A 27,191-nucleotide genomic window follows, 5' to 3' on the forward strand; every position below is an offset into this window, starting at 1 on the left:
TTTTCAATAAACTCTCATTTTTAATTCAGGGTGGTGAAGAACAGGCCATGCATCAGGACAGTTTTGAGGTGCTTAGAAATGGGGAAATCTTCAATAGACTCCAGCAGAAGTGGGTAAGAGGGAAGTGGTGTGGCTGGGAAAGACAGTAGCTGTATAGGCGCTGTGGCTGATGGTGCTTCTCTTCTTGCTGTTATCTTGGGAGAAGCAGGAGAACTTGGAAAATGTGTTTACTGACTTCCAGCCAAGCTGGTAATATGTGTTGCTGTGAAAAGAAATAAACAGGTTTTGCATATCTTGAGACAAAGTAAGTTTTATCTGTGAAATAAAGGGTTTCTAGCTGTCTCATGAGGCTCTTGGAAGGCATATGTGGTCTCATTCTTCTCATGGACCTCTACCGTGTTCTTTAGGTGCACAGTGTGTAACTGTATACGCTGATGCTCCAGGCTGGAGTCCTGTCCAGGTTGTTGGTGTTCACATGACTCCTGGAAGAATGATTTGTTATGCAGTTGCCAAGTCTTTATGTTTTTGTACAATTTGGGGATGTTCTGCTTCCAGCACTGCTCAGAACTCATTTCAGGAGTGCCTTAAGCAATGTGTTGTGTGTACTGAGATAGAAGCAGCTCGTGCATCTTTTTTCTTGCAAAATTGTGAGACAAGGGCTGTAGCATAGATTCCCACAGCATGAAAACAATTAGGACTATCTAGAAAATATACCATATGGTGACTCTTGAAGTAGATGAACACAAAGAGGCAGCAGCTGATAGTGTGCCCAGAGCTAAATAAGGAGGGAACAGCCAGGCCACTGCGACCCTGATACAGGTCACTTGCATAAACAGAGTGGCAATCTGGGATAAGGTAGAAAGTTGTGAGAAGGGAACTGGAAGACTTCCAAGTTATTTTGGTTTAAAGGTGGGAGCATGGTAAATATTATTGTGATGTAACATGGTCAACATAAAATCACTCATGATCCCAGAAGGAATAATAGGAGGTAACTCAGCAATTATTTTGATACAAGAAGTTATGTTCTGTGAACATTTTTTTAAATGAGAATATGCCTGTTTATATACTGATATTAATTACTTACTTTGAAAGGCCTCAAGTGTTTTCAGGACTTTGTGCCATATGCATTGCTCTTCAGATTAGAGACTCTATTTTCAGCACACCAGTTGCTGACAGTAGGTTGTGCCAGTACATTGTCAGCATTCAGTAAAAGTAGCAATAATAAGTCAAGCAGAACTCCGTATCCCCATAGAGAGATGAATAGGAGGCTCTCAAAGTATACCCAGAAGGCTTAGACAGAAATGATTTTCATTGAATTGTTTGTAATTTACAGAAAGGGGAAGTGCTTAGTGATATTCCAGGACTGCTGCAGGCACAGGAACTGGTGCAGATGCATGGACGACTAAGTAGACTTTTATTCGGATTGAGGTAACTCCTAGCGGTGTCCCAGGGTTATGAAGCCATGCAGCTGGAGGTATTATGATTAGATGAGATGTAAATCTCAAATCCTGACCATTTGTAGCCAGTAGAATTTAACGGCTTCTTTTGTTCAGAGCAGACTTCACAACCCTAATACTTGCTTGAATCCTAATACCAGGCATAGTAATTCCTTATCGTTATTCGGCTAAGGAATTTTTATATTCTGATCTATCCAGCCTACTCTTTGTGAACACTGTTAAAAAGGTGCTTTGTTCATTTTGTTCAAAAGTAAATGGTTCCTTTCTAAAGTTTTTCCTGTAGGAGATAGATGTTTGGATTTGTACCCATCATGTTTAGAACCCTTTGAGATAATGGGCTCCGCCCTTTTCACTGTGTGTCCTCTCACACCTGGAGATGCATCGATGGATTGATGAAACAGAAACACATGAGAAATGTGTCTGCTGCTGTTGACATAAGAAGTGAAACTGAGCTGGCAACGAGGGAAAAAAACTGAGACAATGGCAATGTACCTCTTTTAGATCCAACAAAGGGCCAGGAAGTTCCAAACCCATCTCTGGCCCGTGTCTCTGGTGGTACCTCCTTCTAATACAAAGCTTTTCCTAAACACAGAGTAGACCTCCATGAGGTCACTTGCTCTATATCGAGGTGAAGAGAGACAGTGATGAGTTGCTGCTGCTGTATATACTTTTCTTCTCATCCTGGACTTACGACAACTGGCTTTACAGAAAAACTGAAATACTAGGTGATCAGACTCTTAGCGTTCACATGGAATGATTTGTTTCTGTGAGTTCATTCTTCTATTTAGAGAAAGATATTACTACCATCCCTCACGCACTGACACGGTTGCCAAAATAACTCCTCTTACTAACTGGCAGCTTTAAAAGCCAGCCTGCAGCTGACTTTGAAACAGAAGGTCAGCAAACGGAGCAGCAGACTTCAATTCAGAGCTTTAATGGGAGCCATTGACCACAGCAAAAGGCCTTGACTGGAGGGTCTAGAGTGTGCTTTGCACAGGCCAAAAAGTCACTTTCATATTCTTTGAACCTTTTGTACAAACCTATATATTTTTTTCACTCTGTGGATTTCAAGATGAATGTGCAGCCGTGTGCTAGATGTGGCTATGGGGTTTACCCTGCTGAGAAGATTAACTGTATAGATCAGGTCAGTTCTCTTTCTTTATTATTTTGGACTGGAATAAATGTATAGATTGGCACTTTTAACACAGCGACAAGCTCTCTGTTCCAAAAATTCGGCATTCGTAACTGGGCTTAGAACTGAAATGAATTAACAATAGCCATATCTTTGAAGATGAATTCTTCAAATTAATGAAATTAATGTTGAAGATACATACTGATATTTAAAACTCAATGGAAAAATAATGAAATGCAAATCATGTCTTTGGTTTCTGTTTTGTGTGTGGTATTTCCAGACATGGCATAAAGCCTGTTTTCACTGCGAAGTATGCAAGATGATGTTAACAGTAAACAACTTTGTTAGCCATGAGAAAAAGCCTTACTGTCAAGCGTAAGTGGGTTTCCTTTTCTATTTTACATAGTAAAGGTTTAAAATGCCAAGTCATTTTAATGTAATAAACGATCATCATTTGGACTCAGCCTTGTCCCATGTGTGATGTGAAATTATGTATTGTGAGTGCTTTAGTGAAAATACCATTTGATTTATGTGAATCGGAGGTGATGGGAAACTCCTATTACTGTATGTAAAGCTTCCTCATTTGTCCAGTATCTTAAAAGACACCAAATTAATTTCCATTTGAGTATTAAGATGGGAAATCAAACCCAACCATAAAATTCAGTGCTTTCCAAATCAGCGGTTAAGAGTTAACAAGGCTGAGCTAATCATCAGGAAAAAGTATAAAATGCAGATTTTGGAGTTGGGTTGTTCTAGGAAGTTTTTGTTTTATAATGATCAATTCCTGTCAAATTTGTCAGCAGAAAAAGGAGAGATGACAGTTGTTTTTTATTCTATTATTCTCTTTTGTTATTAGAAATGCAGCATTGATATGACGATCATTAAAATTAATTTTGCTCCAGGCACCTACTCCACACAATAAGAACTTGGATGTAATCTGAGATCCTTGTGTGAGTGGGGGGAAGAAGTTCTGTGTAGAGGGGTGGAAGCTGGTATTGTGTGCTCGAAGAGAACCTTTTTGATGGGCTGTCTGGTACATTCCTGATATCCTTTTACACTTTCCTTTTTTAGGCATAATCCAAAAACCAATGCATTCACAAGCGTATTTGAGACACCGATAAATATAAATGCCAAAAAACTGTCAGAAGTGGTAAGCGAGGTAAGAAGCTTGAGGGCCAAATGTATTTAGCTTTGTTTTACATTTTGATATCATGTTGGTATTATGTTTAGAAATATAAATACGTATTCTTTACGTACCCTCCTGTGTTTTTTGAGAGCTGGAACAGCTCAGCCCGAGGTTGAGTCATAGTTTGTAAAATTCAGTCACTTGTGAGAAAGAAAAGATAGGTCTGAATTTGCTTCTGTTTTCAGAAAGACATTGGACAGCAGTTTCTCACTTGCCATAGCTGATAATCTGATGGGAGCAGTGTTTGCATAAGACGCCCAGAGCTATGTAAACTTAGCGACTAAATCAGTGGGGTTACACAGCCACTGCAAACAAGAATGACCTACTTGCTTTATGACCCCTTCTGAAACCGATACCAAAGGGCACAAACCAACAAAAAATAAACTCTGTCTTCATGGCATGTGAGCAAAAAAAGTTTATAAATTCATTGTCAAATATTTTTGGCAAACTTGAGATGCGAAAGCACGAAGTTCAGGGAGCTTTGCATGCTTTGGCTGACAATGTTTTGCTGAAGCGTTGAGGATGGAAGAGCCTCCCATGCCCCATCACTGCATCAATCCCCGAAAGAGGCTGCTGTGCCCTGGAAAACCTCTAGGGGTGCTCAAAGTCTTCTTTCTTTTCAAATGCCATTCTCTGTCTTGCATTGTTTTCCTCCAGATGCATTTGTTTCAAACTTGCATATCTAAGAATTTCATGAAATAAGAAGCACACAAACAGACAGTAATTGATAGCTATTTCACTTCTACTTGTAGTACTATTTTCTTGAATGTCGTGTCTTTTATTGCTCTAAAACAGATTTTGAAATAAAATAATTTTCATTGCATGACTATATTTAGTAAAATAACCAATGTATTTCAATGCGATTAGTCACCATTAAAATAAAAGAAGAAAGTTGCATTTCTTAGATTATAGTGTACTAAATTCATCCTGATGTTCTGTATTCGCTGTACAGACTTAATGTACATTTAATAGCCTTTATCAGACAATGTATCTTTCCTTTATCGTTCTTGTACCCTGTTCTTATGCATCAGGTTTTGCAGTATCATAGGCAGTAACTGTTTCAGCAGTGACGATCACACTTACTTTAAACTGCGTGTGACAGATCTGCTCAGGAATGAGTTTGGGGTTACTGCAGGTTCTATTTCTGGTTTTAGGCAGTGACATGAGAGACTGATACTTCCAGTGCATGTGAATATACAAGCCAGACAAATTATAGCTCAAAGATCACTTTCCCTTGTTTTTTTACACCTAAAGCGCCTTCTGTCCTTTTCAATCACATAATGAGGTTCTGCTCCAGAGAGAAAATTGCTATGGGTTGTAGCAAAGCTGATTCTGCAGTACTTACAGAAAGGGAGTACTTCTATGGAAATTATGAGTGCAGAAAAAACCTTTTCATTGGTAAATGAAGAGAATAATGCTACCTTGAGAAAAGGTTTCACTTGGTAATGAAGTTTGTTGGTTTTTTTTTTTAGGTAAGTTTATTTCTTATGAAAAACATGTAACATGTTTCTTCAATCCTAACGTAATGTTGTCACGTAAGTCTTATGCTGAGACCAACTTGAACGCAGAGATAAAAATTCAGCTCCCTCCCTCTATGCAGAATTTCTATGTGAGCAGACAAATAGTTCGTCTCTCTGTACCTCTGTGCTTACTTTATAAAATGGGAATATTGGTACACACTGAGTGATTTTTCTGCCAGCTTAGATTTTGTACTCTCCAAAACAGGAACTGTGATTTTTTGCATCTGTATTGTGACTTGTGTAGCAGAGCTGTGATTTCAGTTGTATTTCTATGTGCTGTCATGATAAAAGTAACAGTAGGAAAATGATGACCCAGGACTAAATATAGTAGTCATTTACATTTACACTGTCTTGATACTTCATGGTCACTGAGTAGGGAAATAGGAGAGTGAAAAATTACTCACCGGGTAATAGCTCTTTCATCTAATGCTGCATTGCTATGCTCTGCTTAAAAATCCTTATGGATTAATTCCCCAAAATGTATTATCTAAAGACCAAATTATTCTTTTGCAACTTCGTGCCAGATTTCTGGTATAATGTGCTTCTCCTTTTGCATCTCCAATAACAGCAAAAAAATCTTAGAATCTTGGTGTAGATTAGAGTAGATTTTTGACCTTTGAGCTAAACCAAATTGTCTCTTCCATGGAGTCTCATTTTCTAAGAATGCACGGCATGGAAGAAGTACTTATGTAGTCTTTGCATGGCGTAGAACGACAGGCTCTGTGGCCTTTTTGTAGATAGCAGGTTGTAAATGGTGTTGGTCTAAAATAGAAGAAGAGGAAAAGATGGAGAGGTTTGCAGACTCTGAGAAAGTGATTGCTATTGTCTTGTGGGCTGTAACGATTTGATGGATCAGTTGTGCTTGTCTTAGTCCCTTAATTTCTGCATTTGTATCATATATAAATGCGTCTTCAGGGTGAAATTATTGGTACTGAAAACAAGGCTGGTCTATAGCAACTGGAGATCTAAGACAGAGACACTAGTAAATATTATGACTAGTGTAAATCATCTTAAACTGAGTTCCGTTGATGCTGCCACCCAGAAAATTAGATCTGTGCAGTCACATTGTTCCTCTTGTGTTGGTATTGATGATTTTTGCAGTGAGGCGGATGAAGGAACTGGCATAGCTGAAAGCTAAAACAGCAAAAGCCTACATACTAATTCTCTGATCTCATTTGCCTCACGGCCACCTACTGATGGAGTGACTGACAAGAAGAAGGGTGACCAAGTAGAGCCCGAGGTGTTTTCGGAAGTAGGTTTCCTTTAGACTAGTTTAAGGTGGAGCCAAAATTAGCAGGCGCTGAAGTGGATTTATCCTGGTATGAATTGCATTGTTTCTATTGTTTTGTCTTGCATTCATCTTTTGTTGCTGCAGTTCATGCAGACTTCATATCTCTGTGGACTAAGAGACTGATCACTTTGTCTCTCTTCTTGTTTTTTTCCTAAGAGGGGCGTGTGTTAATCTGTACTAACAAACTACTCATACCAAGTCTTTTTTTTTTTTTTTTTCTTTTTCAGGTAAAATATCGAGAAGAGAGTGAACAATTCAGATCAGTCTTTCAGTGGGATGTAAGGTCCAGAGAAATTGAAGCTGCCCATAAAGCTCAACAACTGGCCACCCAGGTAAGAAATATCCTTCGAGTCTCCAAGCTGCTAGCCTGTGCGAGACAAAGGACCGGCCTTGGCAGTCCTGATTGTTAGGGTTTTGCTTAGAAAAGCCATTGCTTCTCATTTAACTAAATTTTTCAAGGTAGCATAGCTCAGTTGTAGCTTAAGGTGCAACATTTAGGAGTTGAGGAAGGAAGAGTGTATCTATACAGTTAGCTGTTTGAGCTGTTGCATGTACAGCCATACGCAATGCGTCTTCTTTCTCTACTGGCACTGAAGGTTCAGAACAAGTGGTCTGATTCCCAGGGAGAGTTATTTGAGTCTCAGTCCAGGATCCTAGGTGCTGACATCTTGATGTCAGTCCTTGTTATACAGGCTCTGCCCTGGCATTCTGAAGGTTGGTGGAGTTTAGGGCTTGTGCTGTACATCTGTAGATTCTACTTCCACAGCTTTGTGTGTTTTGGCAGATCAGCTGGTTTTGTATTAAAACAAGGGTGAAGATGGGTGGTTATTTCATTTTTGTTTTGTAGAATGCTTACTATGCTGCCTACGAGGAGGGAAAATCGTGGTACTCGGGAACAATTCCAGATCCTGAGATGGTCAGGATAACACAGGCACAGAAAACTTTGAGTGATGTAAGTGGGCTGATGTTTGGAATAGCTTTATTTTCATGGGATATCATGTTCTGGAGACTTACCAGTGCATCAAAGCCAACCTTTGGTAAGATATTACTAAAAGAGAGATTGACATGTTTATTTCTGTCAATAACAGTAATTAACCATGTGGGTGGTCACATAACAACGCTATTGCCCATCCTGGAAGTCATACATTTATATATTTATGTAATTGCGAAGCACTTCAGCTACTGACCAATGATATCTGAGGTGACCTTGATTATATCCTGATCTAGCAGGCAGTACTGCTTCCCTTAGCAGAGCAGAATTCATGATGGAAAACATGTCTTATTTTCCATAAAGTAGACCTTTAATTGACTGTATTTCCGTGACTGATGAAAATCACTTCTGAATTATGACTGTGTTCACGCAATGGGTTAGTGACTCTGTCAACATAGCCAATTAACAGTGGATGATTGATACACAAATGAGGAATGTTTTCTGTTGGATGTAGGAAATATTTCTACCTAACTTACATATTTGTTTGCTTTTAAATAAAGTAATTTGTGCCTTTTGGAAGAAGGCATTAAAAGAGGAATCATATGAAACTACAGTGGGTTCTTCTGAAACAACGAATCTAAAAAATGTTCATTTTCTAGTTTCAATATACAGAAGAATATGAGCCGCGGAGAGGCAAAGGCAGCTTTCCTGCTATGATCACTCCAGGTTATCAGGTTGCTAAAAGAGCCACCCAACTAAGCAGTAATGTAAGTCTCTTTTTTTAATTGTATGTTAGACTTCTGAATTTGGAGAATCTTGGGTTTAGGTCACCAACTTTAGACAGTAGGTTCTATGATGAATATTTGTGAGAAAACTTCAACATGATGTAGGAAACAGGGTTAATAAACTACTTAGCTTGGGGAGACAATCACATAGAATAAGTGACAATATAAATATTTACTGAGAGATATAGCAACTTTTGCTGTATTTGATCATAACTTGAAAAAGGTTGTGAATAATTCCAAACTGTTTATTTAATTAATTACTTCTATTTTTAGTTTATGACTTTATTTATCTATTTATTCACATCTAACTATTCACTTTCTTTATTACTGGAAGTTAAATACCTGTATTATTGAATTGAATTCATAAGCAAACTACTTTAAATACATGCACAGAAAATAGCTTGTTTATAAAAATAACAGTTCAACTGAAAAAGAGCAAGTAAAAATGAATCCCATAGAAATTAAAGTATTGTATTCTTTTCCGCAAACCCTATCTGCGTTGTCCTTGCAGTATGATCTTAGTATTTTGGGGCATTAATGACTACTCTCAAAATATTTTAATCAAATGTAGGGCCCACAAATCTAGTATCATTTGAAAATTTGATTATCTGAGGACATTTCTATCTGCTTCTGACTTACCCTTGAAAGAAGTTGGCCCTTGAATATACTGATAACTTGACTGTACAGTGTCATGACTACTCTTGATCATTTTCTCTTGAAGCCTTCTGGTAGAAAATGGATATTTGTTACCTTGTAATGTGCTGTTTGTAATATATCTTTCATATGTCTTCTTCTTCAGGTAGAGTATAAACGAGGACATGAAGAAAGAGTATCAAAGTTCACCTCTGTTGTAGACACTCCAGATATACTTCATGCAAAGGCTGGAGGACAGCTTTCAAGTGATGTAAGTGAAATAACATAGGTTGCCCTGCTTTTGAGTTCGCAAGTGGCTTTTAGGACATTTGTAGATCACTTAAAAATGTGAACATAAAGAAAAGTTAATATTTGCAAGGGAGACTTTTGAGATGTATATTACCTTAAAATATTCCTGATAGATTTTACCATTAAATATTTAATGCTTCCAGATATAAAGACTATGTTCAGTTCTAGGCCATTTTAGGGCTTAGTTGATGTCAGAACTGAAAGAAGGGAACTACTCTGTTCTACACCAAGCAGCTGGGTGCAATGCAAGGTAAAGAACTAAACTGCCCAACTCTGATATAAATACAGCAGGCATCTTGTAGAGAACTTTAGTGTTTTCTTTAAACAGCTGTGATCTATCCTGTACCCTGAATGACACACAGAGGTCCCGCATTAGATAAGTGATCATATAGTTAAAGACTACATTGGAAAGATTCAGACTTCATGGTTCATCATCCTTTTGGCAATGACAGCCATCAAATGCCTGACTTGCAGCTTGGAGAGTTGATTATGTGTATAATCAAGATATATTTGATCTAATTGGTCCCGAACTCTCTTGGATTTTTACAGCTGAAATACACAGAAGACTTTGAAGAACGAAAAGGAAAAGGCAGCTTTCCTGCTATGATCACTCCAGCTTATCAAATAGCCAAGAGAGCCAATGAATTAGCCAGTGATGTAAGTGTCCAAAACAAAGTCTCTTTTCGGGAAGAAAAGAATAAATTCTCACACAAATTTTGAATTAGAATGTTTGCCAGCGGAAATTCCATGAGCATTGTGGAGTTACGTTAGCAGTGCACTCCCTACATAGATTTTCAAGGGGTTGTCTTTTGCAGGGACAAAGTTGAGTTTCATACACAAAGAGAAAATTAAGCGTTTTATTTGTGAATCAATGCTGTGGATTTTTGTGGGCAAAAGCATCCCCTTTATCCAGCCTCCTGTTGCATACAACCAAGAAGGAAGACAATAACGTGTCAGCTGGAGGTCTTTGCTTTCATTCTGTCCAACTCCGTATGAGTTAGAGGACCTGAAGTGCAGCTCTAATTTACACAGCCACAATATTTCTGGGTGACCTTATATCAGGGGAGGGCTGTGTTTGCAGAGCTCTGCTTTGCCATGACTTTCCATCCTCCCAGTGGGTCCTTACAGCTCATTCTGCTTTTCCTTCTTTTGCACTGCTGCAGGATGAGGCTTTTAAGAATGTAGCTTCTTGGATAGCAGTTATATGCGAAAGTACATACACAAACACATGCATACATTTGACTTTGATATAGATTTATAAAACATAGCGTTTTATTCCACTGATGTTACTCTCCTTAATGTTGTGTTTTGTTTTTTTCTAAACTCCCTAGTGTATTGATCTGTATTGGTTTCTTTTCCTCTCTCAAACATAACAAAACCACAACACCCTTGTATTCTTTAAAAAGCCTTGTAACAGGACATTACTATTGCTTCAAAATGTGCGGTTAATTCTGTTTTGTCATTGGAGCGTGAAAGGGAAGCTCTTCTTGTTGGAGAAAGTAACATAGTGCTAACTCAATAGAAGTGAATTTAAAACATTATTGAGTCATTGAGGAAAAGAAGAAGTGATCTGTAATTTTGAAGGCAAATGCAACTGACTAAAACATTTAAATGTTTTTACTTGCCTTTGATCTGCAGAAAATGCTTCTTTCATGTCAGCAAACACACATGGTGATTAAAGGGCAGCGTCAGGTTATAGGCATTATTTTGACTTCAACAAAGGTAGTGGAAAACTTGGTCTAACCTTGAAAGCTGATAGCCTAAAACTTTTTTGACCACTGGGGACATCAGCATTGTTCAGAAACAAGTCCATTTGTTAATGGCATTCAGATGACCCTGTGGTAAGAAAAAGTGCTCAGTGGCAACCATGAATTTACATTACAATCAGTTCTATTGTTTGAACCTGCTGGAACATCAGGGAGTAGCCACTGACAAGCAGGAGGTACTGAACACGCTGAACTAATGATCTAGGTTGAAATGGCAAGTCCGATGTTCCTAGTGCATTATTAAAATTACACGACTACTTTTGTTTTATATTTTCAAGTGGCATATTTGACTTCTGTGGATTGGTGGCAATGGGAATTTTGACAATCGTTTATTGTCAACACGTGCATGTCGCTGATTATTATTTGTTATGCAGCATCTGCGTACTAGACTAAATTCATCTCGATGATTCTTTTCCTTTTCTTTTTTTTTCCCATTAGGTGAAGTATCATCAAAGGTATGAAAAAGAGATCAAGGGAAAAGTCAGCCATACAGCTGGAACAGATGTTACTTTTGCAAGAGAAAATGTAGATCAATATGGCCAGGTATGCAACATCTGAGAGATACCCCTGCTGATGTTGATCAAGACTTTAGAAAGACTCAAGCTGGTTGATCAAGACTTTAGAAAATGCCGTGAGACCTATTTTCACTTTGCTTTCCTGTATGAGAAAGCAAGGTCTCGAAGGAAAAGATGGTGTGCAACAGCACCATGCTCGGAATGTGTAATATATTTGGCATTGGTACTTACAAGATGAGACTATGAGGTGCATGTACTGTCACTGCATGATCCCTATGGTAGGGTCGTTTCAAAAAATAAGCCTTACCTTGGCAAATTTTATCTCTTATACATGTCTGCACTGTGCATTTCTGTTGTGGTGGTATTAGTTATCGCACTGGAATATATTTACGTGGAGAAAACTTCCCATTCCATGTGAAAGAAAATGTAAATTCAAGTAGGAGAAAAAGTGAAAGGGCTGTGAAATCATAGAAAGATAGTACTTAAGCATCTTTTCCCTGACAGTATTTTTAGAATGCAGCTCTAAATATGTGCAAGTGGCATTGAAGATCATACACGATCTCTTAGATTTCAGCTCTTCTGCAAAAGTGATATTGTAAGCTTGACGTATTGTAGTCCTGCTTTGTGGAAACAAATGGACTTTAGTTCTGTTTTGGTCTATGGCATTCGTTTGGCTTTTATTTAATTTTCAAGGGAGTGTGGTTATTGTGGTGCCCCAAAATGCAGCTGAAGTTCTATTCCAGTTAAATTAGAGAAATAGCAGAGCTAAGTAGAAATGAATACAGCTAGAGGGAATTGGAAAGAAATTGAATAGTATTTCTGAATACAAGAAAATGCCTGGTTAGTCATAGATTTTTCATCCTAGCTCCTCATGAGACCATATAGTTTGGAGAAGTGAAGGAACAGTGAATATACTGTCCTAGTACATTTGGGGGTTTTACGTCTCTTCACTTCTTATGTTCAAATTTATGTCTTGTAATGTATGGGAAGCAAACCATCCTTGAAGAATATGAGTTTAGAATATGTAGCATTGAAGTGTTCATTTAGTTTCTGCCTTTTCAACTATTACAAGTTTTAGTAGGAGTAAACAAAACGAATTTGAAAGAGTGCTAATTGCATTCTCAAGCATTGGAATGTTGCTATCTTTAGAATTAATTTTTTTTTCTTTGAAAATGTCTTTGGAACTTCAGTCACTGACTTCAAATTTAATTTGAGTTTTAATCTCCATAGATTGGATTATTATATTTTTATTACAATAAAACAGAGCCACTGAAATTAATGGAACTTTCTGAGGGAAGCATGACTTTACATGGGTAAATGGATTAGATATCTGTTGAGATCGTGAGAGTACATAATTCATATATATATCTCCCATGAGACAATTTAAGGAATCTAAATCTAAAATTCCTGTGTGCTGAACAACTGTTTTGCTCATGTTTAAAAAGCTGAGAAGTGGCTAAAATTAATTATCAGGAACTTTGAAAATACTGTTTTGTAGTATTAGCAATATTAGAAATGATATAAAAATGTATTTGAGAAAGCTGAAAATTGCAAGTTAGTCAGAAGAATTCAGACTCATGAACGTCATTTAAAAAAACTAACTAAACTAATTAGTCAAGGATAATTTTTTATTTTCTGTGCCTGTTTATAGACTAATTTAGATGCAGGAACTAGAATTACATTATGGTGTTCAAGAACTTATGACCTATCTTATCATGTGACATTGATGGTGAACAAAATGACCTACAATATATTGAGAAGTCACAAGATACCCCAAATATTTATAGTCCTTTCCATCTGTGCTCTCCATGACATTGTTGATGTGCCACATATTATATTTTTCACTTAAACTGGTTCTTTACTACAAAGGATTTACAAACTATTACGGAGAAGACACATTCCGCTGTAGCTTACTTGTTTGTATACTTGTAATATTCTCCACATCTCTTGCCATAAAAGCTTTTGGATGATCATTGTTTATCAACTTTTAAAAAAACCTCCAATATTTAGCTATTAAATTATCAAACCATTTACCTAAAGCTTATCTATAGATAGATTTAAGGGTATTAATTGCACAACAACTGTTTGGTTTTTTATTTAAATCAAGAAAATGGAATTTTGTTATTTTGTTCCCTAAGAAGTTTACCACTTTAATGTCTAGATATTTCAGCTTCATTAAGGAAACCCTTTTCAATATATAGCACTGTACAAGAGAAATATTATTTTTGGTCAGTTATGATGTGAAAAATGGTCGTGGAGAGATCAAGAGACTTCTGTCAGGTCACAGAGGATGGATGATTCTATGCTAAACTTGGAAAGTTTAAGAAAATTTCCTTGCTGCCCAAACCATTTAATATTTTTGTATATTGACAAAGAGAGAGGCTAGCAGGTATTCTTGCTGTAATAGCTGAGGTGATATTAGTAGGATGTATTTGTATACTTGAATGCTATCTTGACTGCAGCTAATTGCTACCTATATTTCTCTTGCAATGCAACACAAGTAATTTTGCCCAATTAATTTGATGGGTGATTTAATTCTTATAGTTCGCCATTTTGTTCTCTTTTTCATTTAAAAAAAATGAAGCTATGAACTTTCTTACTAACATGGACTATGGGACTTAGTGAAATTAACCATGGCCTCAACTGCTTGTGTATGTGTCAACACTCTGAATTTTCTTTAGGATTATATGGATGAGTATGAAGAACGCAGAGGGAAAGGAAGCTTTCCTGCTATGATCACTCCAGCTTATCAAAATGCCAAGAAAGCAAATGAATTGGCAAGTGATGTAAGTGTGAAACCTGAATCAATACAATTCATAAACAATTAAAACCAGCAGTTTGTCAGAGCAATGCCTGGGAGGAGAATGCTAAAATTACACTTGAGAAGTAAACAACAATGACGTTTTGCTGCATTGCTGAGAACTGGATGGCTTAGGGGATTAATAATATCCATTAATAGAAGGGGACACAGCTCTGACTTGCATGAGGGAGAAGATGGATGTAGCAACTAATGGGGATCCCTACTGTTAGGTTAACCCTCCTGGCAAATCTGCACCTGTATTATTGATGAAACCTTCAACTGCCTTAATCATCTAGTGGACTACTGTGGTATTCCCAGTAGTGAATAAATGGAGGATGAATGAGCTGAACTGGTTTTGATATTTTGATGTATCATGCCTCTAGCACAAAGCAAGTCATATGGAGAAAAAGAAACCGTAGAGGTACAACGGTGTCACTTCACAGGACTGAGTTTATTTCTAGGCTGGGGATTTTTAGCTTTGCCTAGCAAGCTGAAGAATTGGCAAAAAAGGTGGTGATGTACGATTCTTGCATGTAGCTCATTTATTAAAAAGCTTCAGACCTATTTGAGGGGACCATTTCTAGTAGGTACCTACACTGTGGCTGCTGTGAAGGGTCCCTGTGACTGACAGCCTTTGTATTGTGAACTCCTCTCCCCCATGGGGCTTTCTGAGCTGATAGACTCAGTCTTTTTCTGAGGAGCTAAGAGATGCTTGAGTCTTTCAGCTTGTAGTAGCCTGGACTAAACTAGAGAGAAAGGACCAGTCACGTTCTGTTACTTGAGCTTATGACTGAGGCAGTCTAAAAAAACCTGAAACCTTCTGTGACCAGTCCTTATTTTGATGACAAACTCGGTGATCCCCTGTTTTAGACATGAAATATTTAACCTTTCCAGATAAGGTTTGCAGTTTCATAGGTTTTCAGAATGCTAATGGTCTCTAATTTCCTTATTAATTTGTAATACCTGGAGTGAGGAGGAGGATTGGCTCGTGGCAGTAACATTTCCACACTGGAGTACTTACCAAGCTGCTTCGTATCTTTAAAGCCTGAGAAACTGTGTGCAGACTTGGAAAACATAAACCCCAAACACTTTGCACTTCAGCACATTTTAAATAATTTGTTATTTTGTACATTGTGAATCTGATTTTTGAAGCAGTAGCGTAAGATGAAGAACATAAACATCTGCTTGTATACAAGAAATATATTCCCAAAAGGGTTTTTGCTGGATGAAGTTTGGCAAAAGACCAGTATAAGCATTATCTCTCTTCACCTATCCAAGCCCAATTGCAATCTATAACTTGATGTCTAAATTAAATTAGCATGTCACTTATTTCAGATTTGGTTTGATAGAGAAGTATAATTCCCTTAAAAACATTGTAAGTGCAAAAATACAGCTTTTTTTAGGAAAACTTGTTTCTGCAAAAGGAAAAGTTCAAAGAGCACTTGAGGATTGTCTGTAAATTCTCTGACTAGAAGTCTAAAATTAAAGTACTAAGAATTAAATTCAGTAATAGAAGAGCACACAAGCTCCAACCAGCCACTAGTCAAGAATCTCCTAGTTATCTGTCCAAGCTATGAACAACAACAGTGCTGTGCGATCTGTTTGAAAAATGGATTAAAAAAAAAAGGCTGTGTAATGAAGTGGCTTGATAGGGATTGTTAGGGCTGTGATTTCATATGTGGTTTATTTCAGGAAATAACAGCTTGCAGTGTTTCAACTTAGCAAGTTCTATTTGCTTATAAAAGCAAGAATAGAAAAAAATCTTACTCTTGAAGCCAGTTTAAGTAGCAATAGGGAAAAGGTAGACATCTATTTTATAATTTTACCTACTTCTTTTCAGATAAAGTACAAGAAAGATCTTACCAAGATGAAAGGTGCCGCTCACTTTCACTCCCTAACGGCTGAAGACAACTTAGTACTTAAACAAGCCCAAAGTGTTAACAAGCTTGTCAGTGAGGTAAGGGCATGAATCGATCTGTTAACAAGTTTGAGAGCAGCTCATGCGAACGTTTGTGTCTGGTGGGTAAATCAAATATAAAACATAAAAATATAAATATAAAATAATAAAATACAAATCTAAAAAGCTGTTGTTCTTGTTGCCCCACATATAAGAAAAATTATCTGTGTGTAGCGCAGTAACTGGAGAGAAAGGTGCAAGATCTTTAGGTGTTGTTATCTGGCACTTCAATGATATGTATGAAAGTATGGGAAAGTAGCCCCAGAAGAGTAATTCTAATTCTGGCCACATGAATAATAGAAATCTGACACTCCCCCTCAGATTGTGCTCTTAATGTGCTATGAAGCTATAATCCTAAATGCTTTAGGATGACTTGGGTGTGAACCTTAGAAAGAGAAGTAAAAAATAACATGAACAAAAGTCAGAATTTGTATCATTCTGTTAATGCAGGTTTGTTTCTTCCATCATGTGAAAGATTGAGTTAGGAGTAATGCATTCTTCTGTGTGACAAGGGAAGATTGCTAGGGAATTCTCAGTAGATTCTGAATTATTAATTTATTTATAGTATCATATCAGCTATAAAGGTATTAATAAATGTGAGTTTCTAGAGCTTCCCCATGGCAGTTTAAAAACTTATACTCTTGAGATGTCAAAGTATGAAACCCTCAATAATGAGAAAACCCTGGAAGCAGGACTGGAAGAGGCCTCCTGGACCAATGATTTGTGCCTCCTGCTGTTTCGGCACAGTATCGTATAATCCTCTTCTAATTTCCAGCCTACATTTATTCATGTTCACTTTATTACTGTTGTGTTTTGTGCCAACACTGTCCTTTGATTTAAAAAGTTCTTCTCCCTGCATGGTTGACTTTCTGACATATTTACAAATGGATATAGTGTTCTTCTCTCTCTGTCTTTGTTTTCCTAGCATAAGCAAGCCAAATTCTTCTTGTCTTTCATAGTCTTTCACTGCAGCTGATACAGGCTGAGTGTGTGTTCCTTAAACAGGAATGACTGTAAGAGTACATAAGTTCCTGATGAGGTCTTGCCGCAACCTGGTACATGTGATGGACACTTCCTAGTGCCAGCTCAAAAGTCTCCTCTTGCTCTTGCCTTGGGCTGTATTTGCTTTTTATGGCTGTGTTACTTTGGCATCTCACCATCTTTCTATGGTCAGCTTACATATGACCAGTTTTCTCTTAGCCTTTCCAGGTGACGAGCTCTAGCTGAGCTTTTTATGACTGCTCTCTACTTGTATTGACCTCTACATTTCTAAATTTAGTTCCATTTTCATTGCCTTTTGAATATTTCCCCCAACGTTCCTACTTCAGAACAAGAGTACTTAATAAAAATATTGAGTTCTGTATGCAAACTTTGAAGAATTCTGCTGGTAAACTTCCCTCTGTTTAATCCTTCCTGTTGAAAAACACACATTGCTTTTTCTGCTTTCATTTGCTCCACGCTCATCTTAAAATTCCTTTGTAGATCCTTGCTTTTGTTAAAAATTTTCTTCATGGCACTGTCTCGTGCACTTTGTTGAGGTCCAAATGGATGAAACTGAATGTATGCCTTTTGCCTATAAAATGAGAACCGAGTGTATGAAAATTATCTTTGTATTAATTTTCATCATATGCCATCTGATGAAAGCCATGTATCAAAATCGCTGAGCAGGGGGTCTGGCTAATAAAAAGTGTGCGGAGGAACTTGACAGAGTAATTTAAGGTTTTGTCATATCTTTCCATTGTGCATTTTTGTCACTCAGGTGGCATATAAGAAGGATCTCGGAAACAACAGCGGCTACAGCATCAACTACTGTGACACTCCTCAATTCAAGAATGTGAGCAAGATCTCAAAATTCACCAGTGACGTAAGTTTTCACTGTTTGTGACCTGCTTAACTTGGTAGCTGCTGAAACTGCAAGGCATCTGCGTGTCTGTTTTAGATAAGGGTGTGCTGGGAATTTGATTATAACTGATTTTAACTCACGTCTGTACAGCACTTATTCCGTTCTGTCCTGATGGATAACCGGGGCTCATTTTACACAGGATTATGAAAAGAACTGTTATGAAGTATGGAAGAAAGATTACTTAATCTTGCTAATCTAGACAAGTAGCTTGCAGTTGTTGCTGTTATCTATCATAATTATTACTTCTTGCATTGCCTATGGCCATAATCTGACTGAAAAAGTGGGCAGAAGATACTTTACCAGAGGTAATGTCAGAGAGGAACACATTTACTGTGTGAAAGTAATCAATTATAATAGTTATACTGCTTGTATCTCATGATATTGGAGTATAGTTTTGCTTTATACTGCTTCCTACCATCCAATGAAATCCAAGAGGGGTAAACCTTTTGCCATACATGTTAGATGATAGAGTGGTCAATACCTCTTGTTGTCAAATCCCCTTCTCTGGGCTGGGTGAAAGCTGCACCAAAACAGTCAAATTTTTGTAGATAACTATCTGTTCACTCGTTCCCGTACAAATAATGGTTCCCTGCAACTTTGTTCTAATATTTATTTCTGACAAAATAACATGCAGCAGTAGAATGCGGAGGTACCTCCTTTATGTGGCATCCAGGTGACATGAAGCATATGTAAATGACATCTTTTAAAATGGGAAACTCATAGAGGGGTTTAGTTTTAATTTTTAAAGTCCCAGTATTGTGGATTCATGGTTTTCTGTAGTGGTGCAACACTAGTAGACCACAGCTGAAATAGTTTGTCTCACTGCTGTAACATATGGAAACTCAGAAAAATAAAATATATTTTCTCAGAGTATTTTTACTTTTTTTTCTTTTTGTACAGCTTAAATACAAAGAAACCTATGAGAACCAGATGAAAGGTCATTATGTAGGTATCGGCATGGACAAACGAATGCTACATGCCATGAAAGCTGGCAGCTTGGCAAGCAATGTAAGTCTTTTCTAATCACACTCATATGGTTGATCTTTCTTGTCTTCAAATTTTTCCAGAATTAAATTGATAGAAAACGTTAGATCATATTGTGCTGAGGATCTGAAGGATGGGTATGTTGAGAAGAGGGGAAATTCTGGAAACCCTTTTGTACTGACTTATAGCTCACTGTGTGGAAGAAGTTAAAATAAGCAATTTCAGTGATCTGACAACATACTGAGCTCCTTCAGTTTTCTTTGACATCAGTAGGACGCTGAAGGTTGCTTGCCACCACCCCTGGGGTCAGACCTTTGCTGAAAAAACAGTCTTTAATGAAGATTTCTGGATTCCAGTTTAATTTACTGGGTTAGTCAAGAAGCTATTTTGTTACATACCACTCCTTCAAGTGCATTATTTACAAATCTGTAAGAAGCTTGAGAACTAAGAAGAAAGATAAAAGAAATGTGTCATAGGTGGAAGTTAAGTTAATGCTCCCACTGTTGGCATTGGATTAATTGAGGAGCTGAGAAAGAATCAATTAGTGGCTAAACTATGCAAATAATTTCATTTTCTTTGTCACTCATGACATTGAACTTACTTTGTTTCCTGCATTTAATATTAATATTATTGTTTCTCCTTTCCTCTTGACTGATAATTATTCAAACAAATGACGGCTTAAGAAAAAAGAATGATTTATTTTTTTTGTTCTCCCTGTGTTTCAGATAGCCTATAAATCTGATTACAAACATGATGGTGTTGACTACAATTACCCAGCTACTCTCACTCCTTCATACCAGACAACAAGGAAGTTGGTCCCTTTGAAAGATGTAAATTATTTTATGTTTGGATTTTTTGTCTTTGACTTGCATGGCTCATCATCTCTCTGTAGGAGAGATTGTGATAGATTGCCTGTGTCAAATGATGGTTTAATCATGGGAGCAAACAGCTGGTGATAACAGAGTTAAAGCAAAAAAATGCAGGGAGTCAAGAGGGCTCGGAGGAATAGAAAATGCTGCCACCTCCTGTCATTGGCTTCGGTTCAGCACAAATTGTACAGTCAAGTGAAATGAGTGAGTTCTGCCCTATCCCTGCTCTGTGTTGCAAAACGTCTCACCATTCTTGGCAGCTTCAACTGCAGCATCAAGCACTGAAAGGACAGGGAAGCATAAATAGGCTTCTCATCCTTTGTAAATTCCCTGAAGACAGGTTTTCCCCTTTGAAGGGGAACTAAACGACCACTTAAATCTCCTTATGTTTGTGGTGCATGTGAGAGAAGTGCCCTCTATGCTTGGGTTTGAGTTGCTGTTGGAACAGTCTGAAGAAGTTTGTGTATTATTGTGGTTAAATGCGCTGTAAATGGAGGATGTCAGACTGTAATGGATACATTACTTCAACTCTCACAAGCATTACAAGCTTGATTGATCTCTTCTACTGTTGGGAACTTAACCTGTGACTTAGTTAAGAGTACAGTTACCAGGCTTTACTTATAAAATCAACAAGAAGAGAGCAACGCCTCTGCAGAGTGGTTTTGGCTACTTAAGACATATATAACCTGTTTTTCCATTGAAATTGCAAGAAACCAGAGGCAAGATGCCTTAGAGGAGCCACTAACTTTATGTGAGATTTGTTTGGGCCTAAATACCTCTTCTAAGAAAAAGATGGTAGCATGCAAAGGTGGATTTGAGAACCCTGACATTTTTGAGGAAGTACCTGTTATGTTTCAACTCTAAGATGCACAGTTGGATTCGATGATCTCAAAGGTCTTTTCCAACCAAACGATTCTATGATTCTTCAGCAGTGATTTCAGCTTTGTCTTTGAAGAAGTTTCATAGAATCATAGAAGAGTTTGGGTTGGAAGGGACCTTAAAGATCATCCAGTTCCAACCCCCCTGTCGTGGACAGGGACATGTCCCACTAGATCAGGCTGCCCGAGGCCCCTTCCAACTTGGCCTTGAACACCTCCAGGGGTGGAGCATGGGGTTAAAAATAGTAAAGTTCAATATCTGATTGCTTAGCATGCGAGAGAGTTTTATTCTTAAGGAGTTCAAAGTAACCATAAATTTGTGTCATCCCAGCACCACCTGGGTGGTGCTGGGTGGTGCTGGCTCTGCAATTCATAGGCAGCATCTGGGTTTGGAGCATGTGAATCAACTGCCCACAGAGACTTGGTTGCACGAGTCATGATCATCATCAGTAGTTTGAAACTGTCCCAGGACTCATCTGCGTGATGATAACCAACATACTGACTGTGAACTCCTTAAGAATACAACTCAAGCATGCTTCTCTTTACTGGAAAAAAAGTGTTCTTAAGAAACTGATTTTAAGCACTATGATTTGCAAGCGTTAACTATAGTGAGTGTTAATTAAAGCCTACAAAGAATAATAATTTTGTTTTGCAGTGTAGCACAGAGCCCTTTGGCAGCAACAGTTTTAAAAGAAAGCTTCTCCATGATTTTTTTGCCTTGCACAATTCTGGGATTAAATGTATTTATTTTATAGCTTATTAATGCTGCTACCATGTTAATGTGTTAGGAATTTAGTGGGCTCCAATCCTATCAAACACTGAAATTAAAATGGACTTTTTTCCGACCATAAATATTCATTTCTTCTTTCATCATCCACACAAAACTCTTACCACACAGGGTAATTCTGTGGTTAATTATTACATTAAAAATCAGTAATGGCAAAGTGTAAAAGAGTTTATTTGCTCTGTGCAGCATTACACTGGGTAGACCTTTAAATAGCCACTTACAATATTCCTTTATAAAGATAGTCTGGTAAAGATAATAATAACCTAAGAGGTGGTTAAGAATATGCTTTGGAGGACCAGCTGCAACTGCATCTTTTTAAGAAGTTGTGGTTTTGAAGGGGAGGGGGTTTTAAGTGATGTTCTTTTTCAAAATGGAATAAAAACTGTGACCTCAGACACGGAGGTCAGAGCATGAACTCAGATGTCATCAAACAGAGCCTGGCATATTCCCTCACCTCAATTTACTATGATTTAAGTAATGATTTATCCAGACTATTAAGCTAACCAGACTTCGTCTAGTCAATCTCTCATTTTCTAGTCCGAACATTTCTGCCTTTTTTAAATCTTTTTTTTGTTGTTGTTTTATCTTAAATTAGGTAAACTACAGGCAGAGCATAGACAAGCTGAAGTACAGCTCTGTTGCCAGCACTCCACAAATTGCTCAAGCCAAAATAAATGCACAGCAGCTCAGTGATGTAAGTTCTGTCATCATTAGCCACCGTTGTTTATTAGAATTATGAGATAATGTTATTTCATAGCCTTTGTAACATTTAAGTGTTTTCATTCTTGATAGTGCATCAGCAGATTTACAGCAAAAACAAGAATACAACTTGAATAAAATCACTTCCAAAAACTTGGCAAGCATACCAGTAGATCTAATATTTTCCTCTATTTTTAAAGATTTGTTTTAATGTGCTTTGTTAGGGTTTTATCTTCTTTGTGTTTATTAATGAATGTTTTTAATAATGTATTTTCTACTTATTGATAATCAGTAACTATTGTATTTATGAGTAATTATTCTACTGCCTAGTACCCAAGTAAAAGTCATAATTGCCTTATTGCCCTCCTGTTTAAGTCAGCCCTACCTACGAGTGTACCTATGCCACTAATGACCTGAAATTCAACAGTAATCAATCAGTGTAATGAACAAGTTTTTAACGAATCAAGAATAACTGAGTTGTTGACTTTTTCATTATATGACAGTTGAACTACCGAGCCCAGTACGAGAAGACAAAAACAAATTACACTCTACCTCAGGACATACCTCACTTAGTCAAGGCAAAAGCCAATGCTGAGTTATACAGTGAGGTAAGTCAAGTCTTTACTAAACAGCATGAGGTGTGGTAAGCAGCATAGATAGAGATAAGATCTCAGTAACAATGAAACTGCTAGACTTTTTTTTTTCTCCAAGAACTTTTCAGATTATTTGAATTTGTTTAGTAAATCAGCATTCGCCCCACAAAATTAACTGATTTTGAGGTGGTGTTTGTATGAAGTACTAACATTTGCACAGTTCTACTAATTCCACTGAAGTCAATGGAAAGAAACACAGTGTCTTCAGTGAAATTGGATCAAGTCCGCTGTTGCTGCCATTCATAATTCATGACAATATCATAGAAAGGTCTCGATTGTAAAGGATCTTAAAGATCATGCAGTTCCAACCCCCCTGGCACGAGCAGGGGCACCTTCCACTGGATCAGGTTGCTCAAAGCCTGGTCTTGAACACCTCCAGAGAGGGAGCATCCATGACTTCTCTGGGCCAGTACTTCACCACCCTCACAGGAAAACATTTCTTCCCAATATCTAATCTGAATCTCCCCTAGTGCAGCTTAAAACTGCTCCCCCTCATCCTATCCATGCAGTCCCTGATAAAGAGCTCCTCCCTAGCTGGGTGGTAAAATAAAGCACTTGCAGGAACTGTTTACCTTCTATTTAACTTCTAAAGTTTCAAGCTTCGCTTGTTGTAGATAATTTTGGAGAGAAAAGGCCAATAGGACTAATAAATGCAAAACCAGAAAAAACCCTCCAGATATATTAGTGGTATGATTCTTATTTTTGAGTGAGTTTCATAATTTTTCATAGTTGGTTGGCTTTACTGCAAGTTTTTTCCTGGCATATTCCTACCTAGTGTTCTTCCCCTAAGTTCTATTGATGAAATGTTGTGGAGCAACACTCTTTGTGGCTATAATGTGTTGAGATGCACGCTCATTGTTAGATACTAGTCAAATATAACCGTACAAAAGGCTAAATCCAGAAATCAGAGCTTCCTGGATACATCGTTAGGTTGGATACATAGGATGCATGAATGCACATTTGATCCTTCTCTAATGGAATTTCAGGCAGAACCTTGAAAAAGAGCTTAAACAACTCATATGTTAACTTCCATTACCTTTCACAAGTTAAGCATGTGATTCTCATGCATTTCATCTACGTTTGTGATATAGTGTGGCTCATGCATGTGCTTTTGAAGCAAATCCCCTGATCATAAGGGTTGCTTCACTGAGCTTTGCTTCACGTTGTGGGGTGATCTCAGAGCACGTGTGCTGGATTCCTTTTGAATGAAGCCAAACTGAAAGATGCTCTCCAGCAGCTCACATAAAGAACTGCAACTACAAATAGCCGTTCGGTGCGTGGGACCTGACTAGCTCTCATTGTTAGGGCAAGAAAAATCCTGAAATGAGTAGTGTGATGTCTGACTTTCAGCACCAGCTGTTCTGCCCTATAGATCAGCTCCTATTGATCTACACTATTTGTGTATGTAGACATAACCACAGGCACTTTTGAAAAATCTTCACTCCCCTATTCCTGTTTAAAATTGAGAGCTATTGGTGCACTTTCTGGGTTTTAAAGTGCACTTTGAACTCCAAGAGTACAATTCTTAACACTCCAAAAGTGTAAAATTCTTAACTCAACTGTAGCCAATTAATTAGCTCAAAATGATAATGAACTATGCCTTAAGGAGGTTCCAGTCTGTGGACTGAGCATATTTACGCTTCTGTTTTGCTCTTAGTAATTTTCATGTTCGTTTGAAGATCTTGTGTGTTTATGTTTTAGTGACATGTTGCTGTCTTTCCTTTCTCAGATTAAGTACAAAGAAGGCTGGGAGAAATCTAAGGGACAGAGCTTCGAAATGAAACTTGATTCTCTGCCTTTACTTGCTGCCAAAGCTTCAAGGGATCTTGCCAGTGATGTATGTTATATTTTATTACCTAGGAATTATTCTTTACACAATTTGCTATAGCACAGGGAAATAAAGCATAGCTCACTTCCCTGCATTTGGCTGTTCAGCTTTCTCGGTGGCTGGTGAATAGCTGGAAACATTCACAGACTCTGCTATGAAATTTCACCCTCTGAAAATTATTTTTCTTAAATACAGAAGGAAGCAAAATTTGAAAAATAAAATGGCACAATCCTCCCACAGTAAAATTTAGTGGTTTGAATTGTTTATGGCCTCAAAAACTCTGTTAACATCCACTGCAAAGGGAATGTGTATTTCTTTAGCCTGTTTCTTTAACATAAACTCGTGTATATGAAAAGACTTCTTAATGAACTCATATTAGTTATCTCTTGGGTAAATGGAAATGTTCTTTGATTTAAACTATTTTTTCTACAGATCAAATATAAAGAAGAATATGAAAAAACAAAAGGAAAAGCAATTGGAAACAAAGATTCAAGACTTTTGCACTCTCTGCAGGTGGCCAAGATGAGCAGTGAGGTAAATAATTTATTTCTCTTACTCAAAAGGTGATTTTCATAATTATTACTCTTTCAGCAACAATATGTAATCTACCACTGTTACTGCTTTCACTATAAGAACTTATTGGAAGCATTTAACAAACATGGGTTTCCTTCATCTGTTAATCTCCAATAATTGCACAATATTTTTGTTCTAACAGAGATTTTTGGGTTGATGGTGGGGCAGGAAAATAACATCCTATTAAACCCCCAATATAAACACTTCTATGCAGAACTTTCAAGCAGATAAAAACATGTTTAAAGGAAAGATGTACTGTAATAAGATGTCTCTAGGGTTCACAAAAATTCATCCTGCCATCTATTTTGTGGATCCTTCTTAGCACCTGAAGGACACCTTAGCACATGTGTTTTTTGCCTCATCTGCATAAGGACTCAAACGAGAGTAGAGATTTGAGATAGCTTTGGCTTTGCAATACATTGATAAAGGTAGCTTATTTTCATTCTTTCTGTTTCTAGATTGCCTACAAAAAAGATTTTGAGGAGAGTAAGACCCATTTCCATCTGCCTATGGATATGATAAACCTGAGACATGCTAAGAAGGCCCAGGCACTTGCTAGTGATGTAGATTACAGAAAGAGACTCCATGAATACACAGTGCTTCCAGAAGATATGAAGACCAAATGGGCAAAGAAGGCCTATGATCTCCAGAGTGATGTAAGATGATGTCTACTCAGCTTAACTGTTACAAGCAGTATGAATGTTTATAGGCTTTTTCAGTTTGACATTATTTCTCGTTTCATGCACACACAGTCTGATTTGCACTGTGGCTTTTAAAATGTCTTTGAAAGTGGAGAGGGTGCACATGTTCATGCCAATAAGTGTCACTTTCCTCTACAGCTTCAATATAGGGCAGATCTGACGTGGATGAAAGGAGCCGGATGTATCACAGAAGGAAGTCTTAATATACAACAGGCCAAAAAGGCAGGCGATTTGGTCAGTGAGGTAAGGAAAGTGCTCACGTTTCTGTCTGTTGTTTATTCCAAGGTTTATGCACTCTTGTTCTATTACATTACATTCTATTACATTACTATGATACATTATATGGAATAGGTAAGGAACTCCTAATATGGATAATTGGAGAAATGGAAGAACTGATGGACATCATTTAGTTATTTTACACTTTAGGAGATCCTGTGTTAAAGGTTAAAAATATTTTTTCCCATAATATAATTATTCTGAAAAGTTTGTGAGGCAGAATTCCCTATGATTATTCTTCAATCCCTTTTTGTTTACCTGCCCATTTTGCAAAGCAGCATTGAAAGGAATTAGAATTTCCTGTGGTACGTTACATGAAATGCATAGAGTTTTAAGGAACAATGTTGAAAAGTAAGATATTTCTTAGCTGTGTTTGGAAATTTCCTTGCTCTTTGGCAATAAGGTCTGCGGCTTTACTGGCAGCTTCAGCTTGTGCTGCTTTTTGTTGCTTTCACTTGATTAATTTGTGGGTTTGCACTGCCATTGACCTTATAGAAGTACAGTTCATCCACTGCTTAGTTATGGTTGAGTTGTCTCACTCGTGCTAGGAAAACTAGAGGACAGATAGAAGAGTAAATTGTCAAGGAAGATGAAATCCTCCTCGGTGCTGGAGGAAGGAACACAAGCCAGTTTGTTACTGGAGTTCTCGCCCTCTGATACCTCGGGTCTCTGCCATCCTCTCACTGCTCCTGCAAGGGACAAAAAACCACATCTTCGAAACAGAAGAAGAGCAGCTACTCTCAGATTTGGTGTCTTGC

The 27,191-nt window shown here is 37.6% G+C and overlaps 1 protein-coding gene across 2 annotated transcripts in view; it reads left to right on the forward strand.

Annotated features, from left to right (window-relative positions):
* Positions 1 to 2,337: 2,337 nt before the first annotated feature.
* NRAP (nebulin related anchoring protein) overlaps positions 2,338 to 27,191 on the forward strand; it is a 53,091-nt gene continuing 28,237 nt past the window's right edge. For both annotated transcript variants that reach the window (XM_054071881.1, XM_009570577.2), the window contains exons 1-20: positions 2,338 to 2,601; positions 2,870 to 2,964; positions 3,661 to 3,748; positions 6,814 to 6,918; positions 7,434 to 7,538; positions 8,177 to 8,284; positions 9,102 to 9,206; positions 9,794 to 9,901; positions 11,449 to 11,553; positions 14,207 to 14,311; positions 16,166 to 16,282; positions 18,042 to 18,146; positions 19,086 to 19,193; positions 19,895 to 19,999; positions 22,299 to 22,397; positions 22,906 to 23,010; positions 24,785 to 24,892; positions 25,316 to 25,417; positions 25,915 to 26,112; positions 26,296 to 26,400. In XM_054071881.1, the coding sequence (XP_053927856.1) occupies positions 2,530 to 2,601; positions 2,870 to 2,964; positions 3,661 to 3,748; positions 6,814 to 6,918; positions 7,434 to 7,538; positions 8,177 to 8,284; positions 9,102 to 9,206; positions 9,794 to 9,901; positions 11,449 to 11,553; positions 14,207 to 14,311; positions 16,166 to 16,282; positions 18,042 to 18,146; positions 19,086 to 19,193; positions 19,895 to 19,999; positions 22,299 to 22,397; positions 22,906 to 23,010; positions 24,785 to 24,892; positions 25,316 to 25,417; positions 25,915 to 26,112; positions 26,296 to 26,400 (2,148 nt within the window). In that variant the 5' untranslated portion in view covers positions 2,338 to 2,529. The remainder of the gene's footprint in view (positions 2,602 to 2,869; positions 2,965 to 3,660; positions 3,749 to 6,813; positions 6,919 to 7,433; positions 7,539 to 8,176; positions 8,285 to 9,101; positions 9,207 to 9,793; positions 9,902 to 11,448; positions 11,554 to 14,206; positions 14,312 to 16,165; positions 16,283 to 18,041; positions 18,147 to 19,085; positions 19,194 to 19,894; positions 20,000 to 22,298; positions 22,398 to 22,905; positions 23,011 to 24,784; positions 24,893 to 25,315; positions 25,418 to 25,914; positions 26,113 to 26,295; positions 26,401 to 27,191) is intronic.

This window comes from Cuculus canorus, chromosome 7 (genome assembly GCF_017976375.1).
Source record: "Cuculus canorus isolate bCucCan1 chromosome 7, bCucCan1.pri, whole genome shotgun sequence".
NCBI lineage: Eukaryota > Metazoa > Chordata > Aves > Cuculiformes > Cuculidae > Cuculus > Cuculus canorus.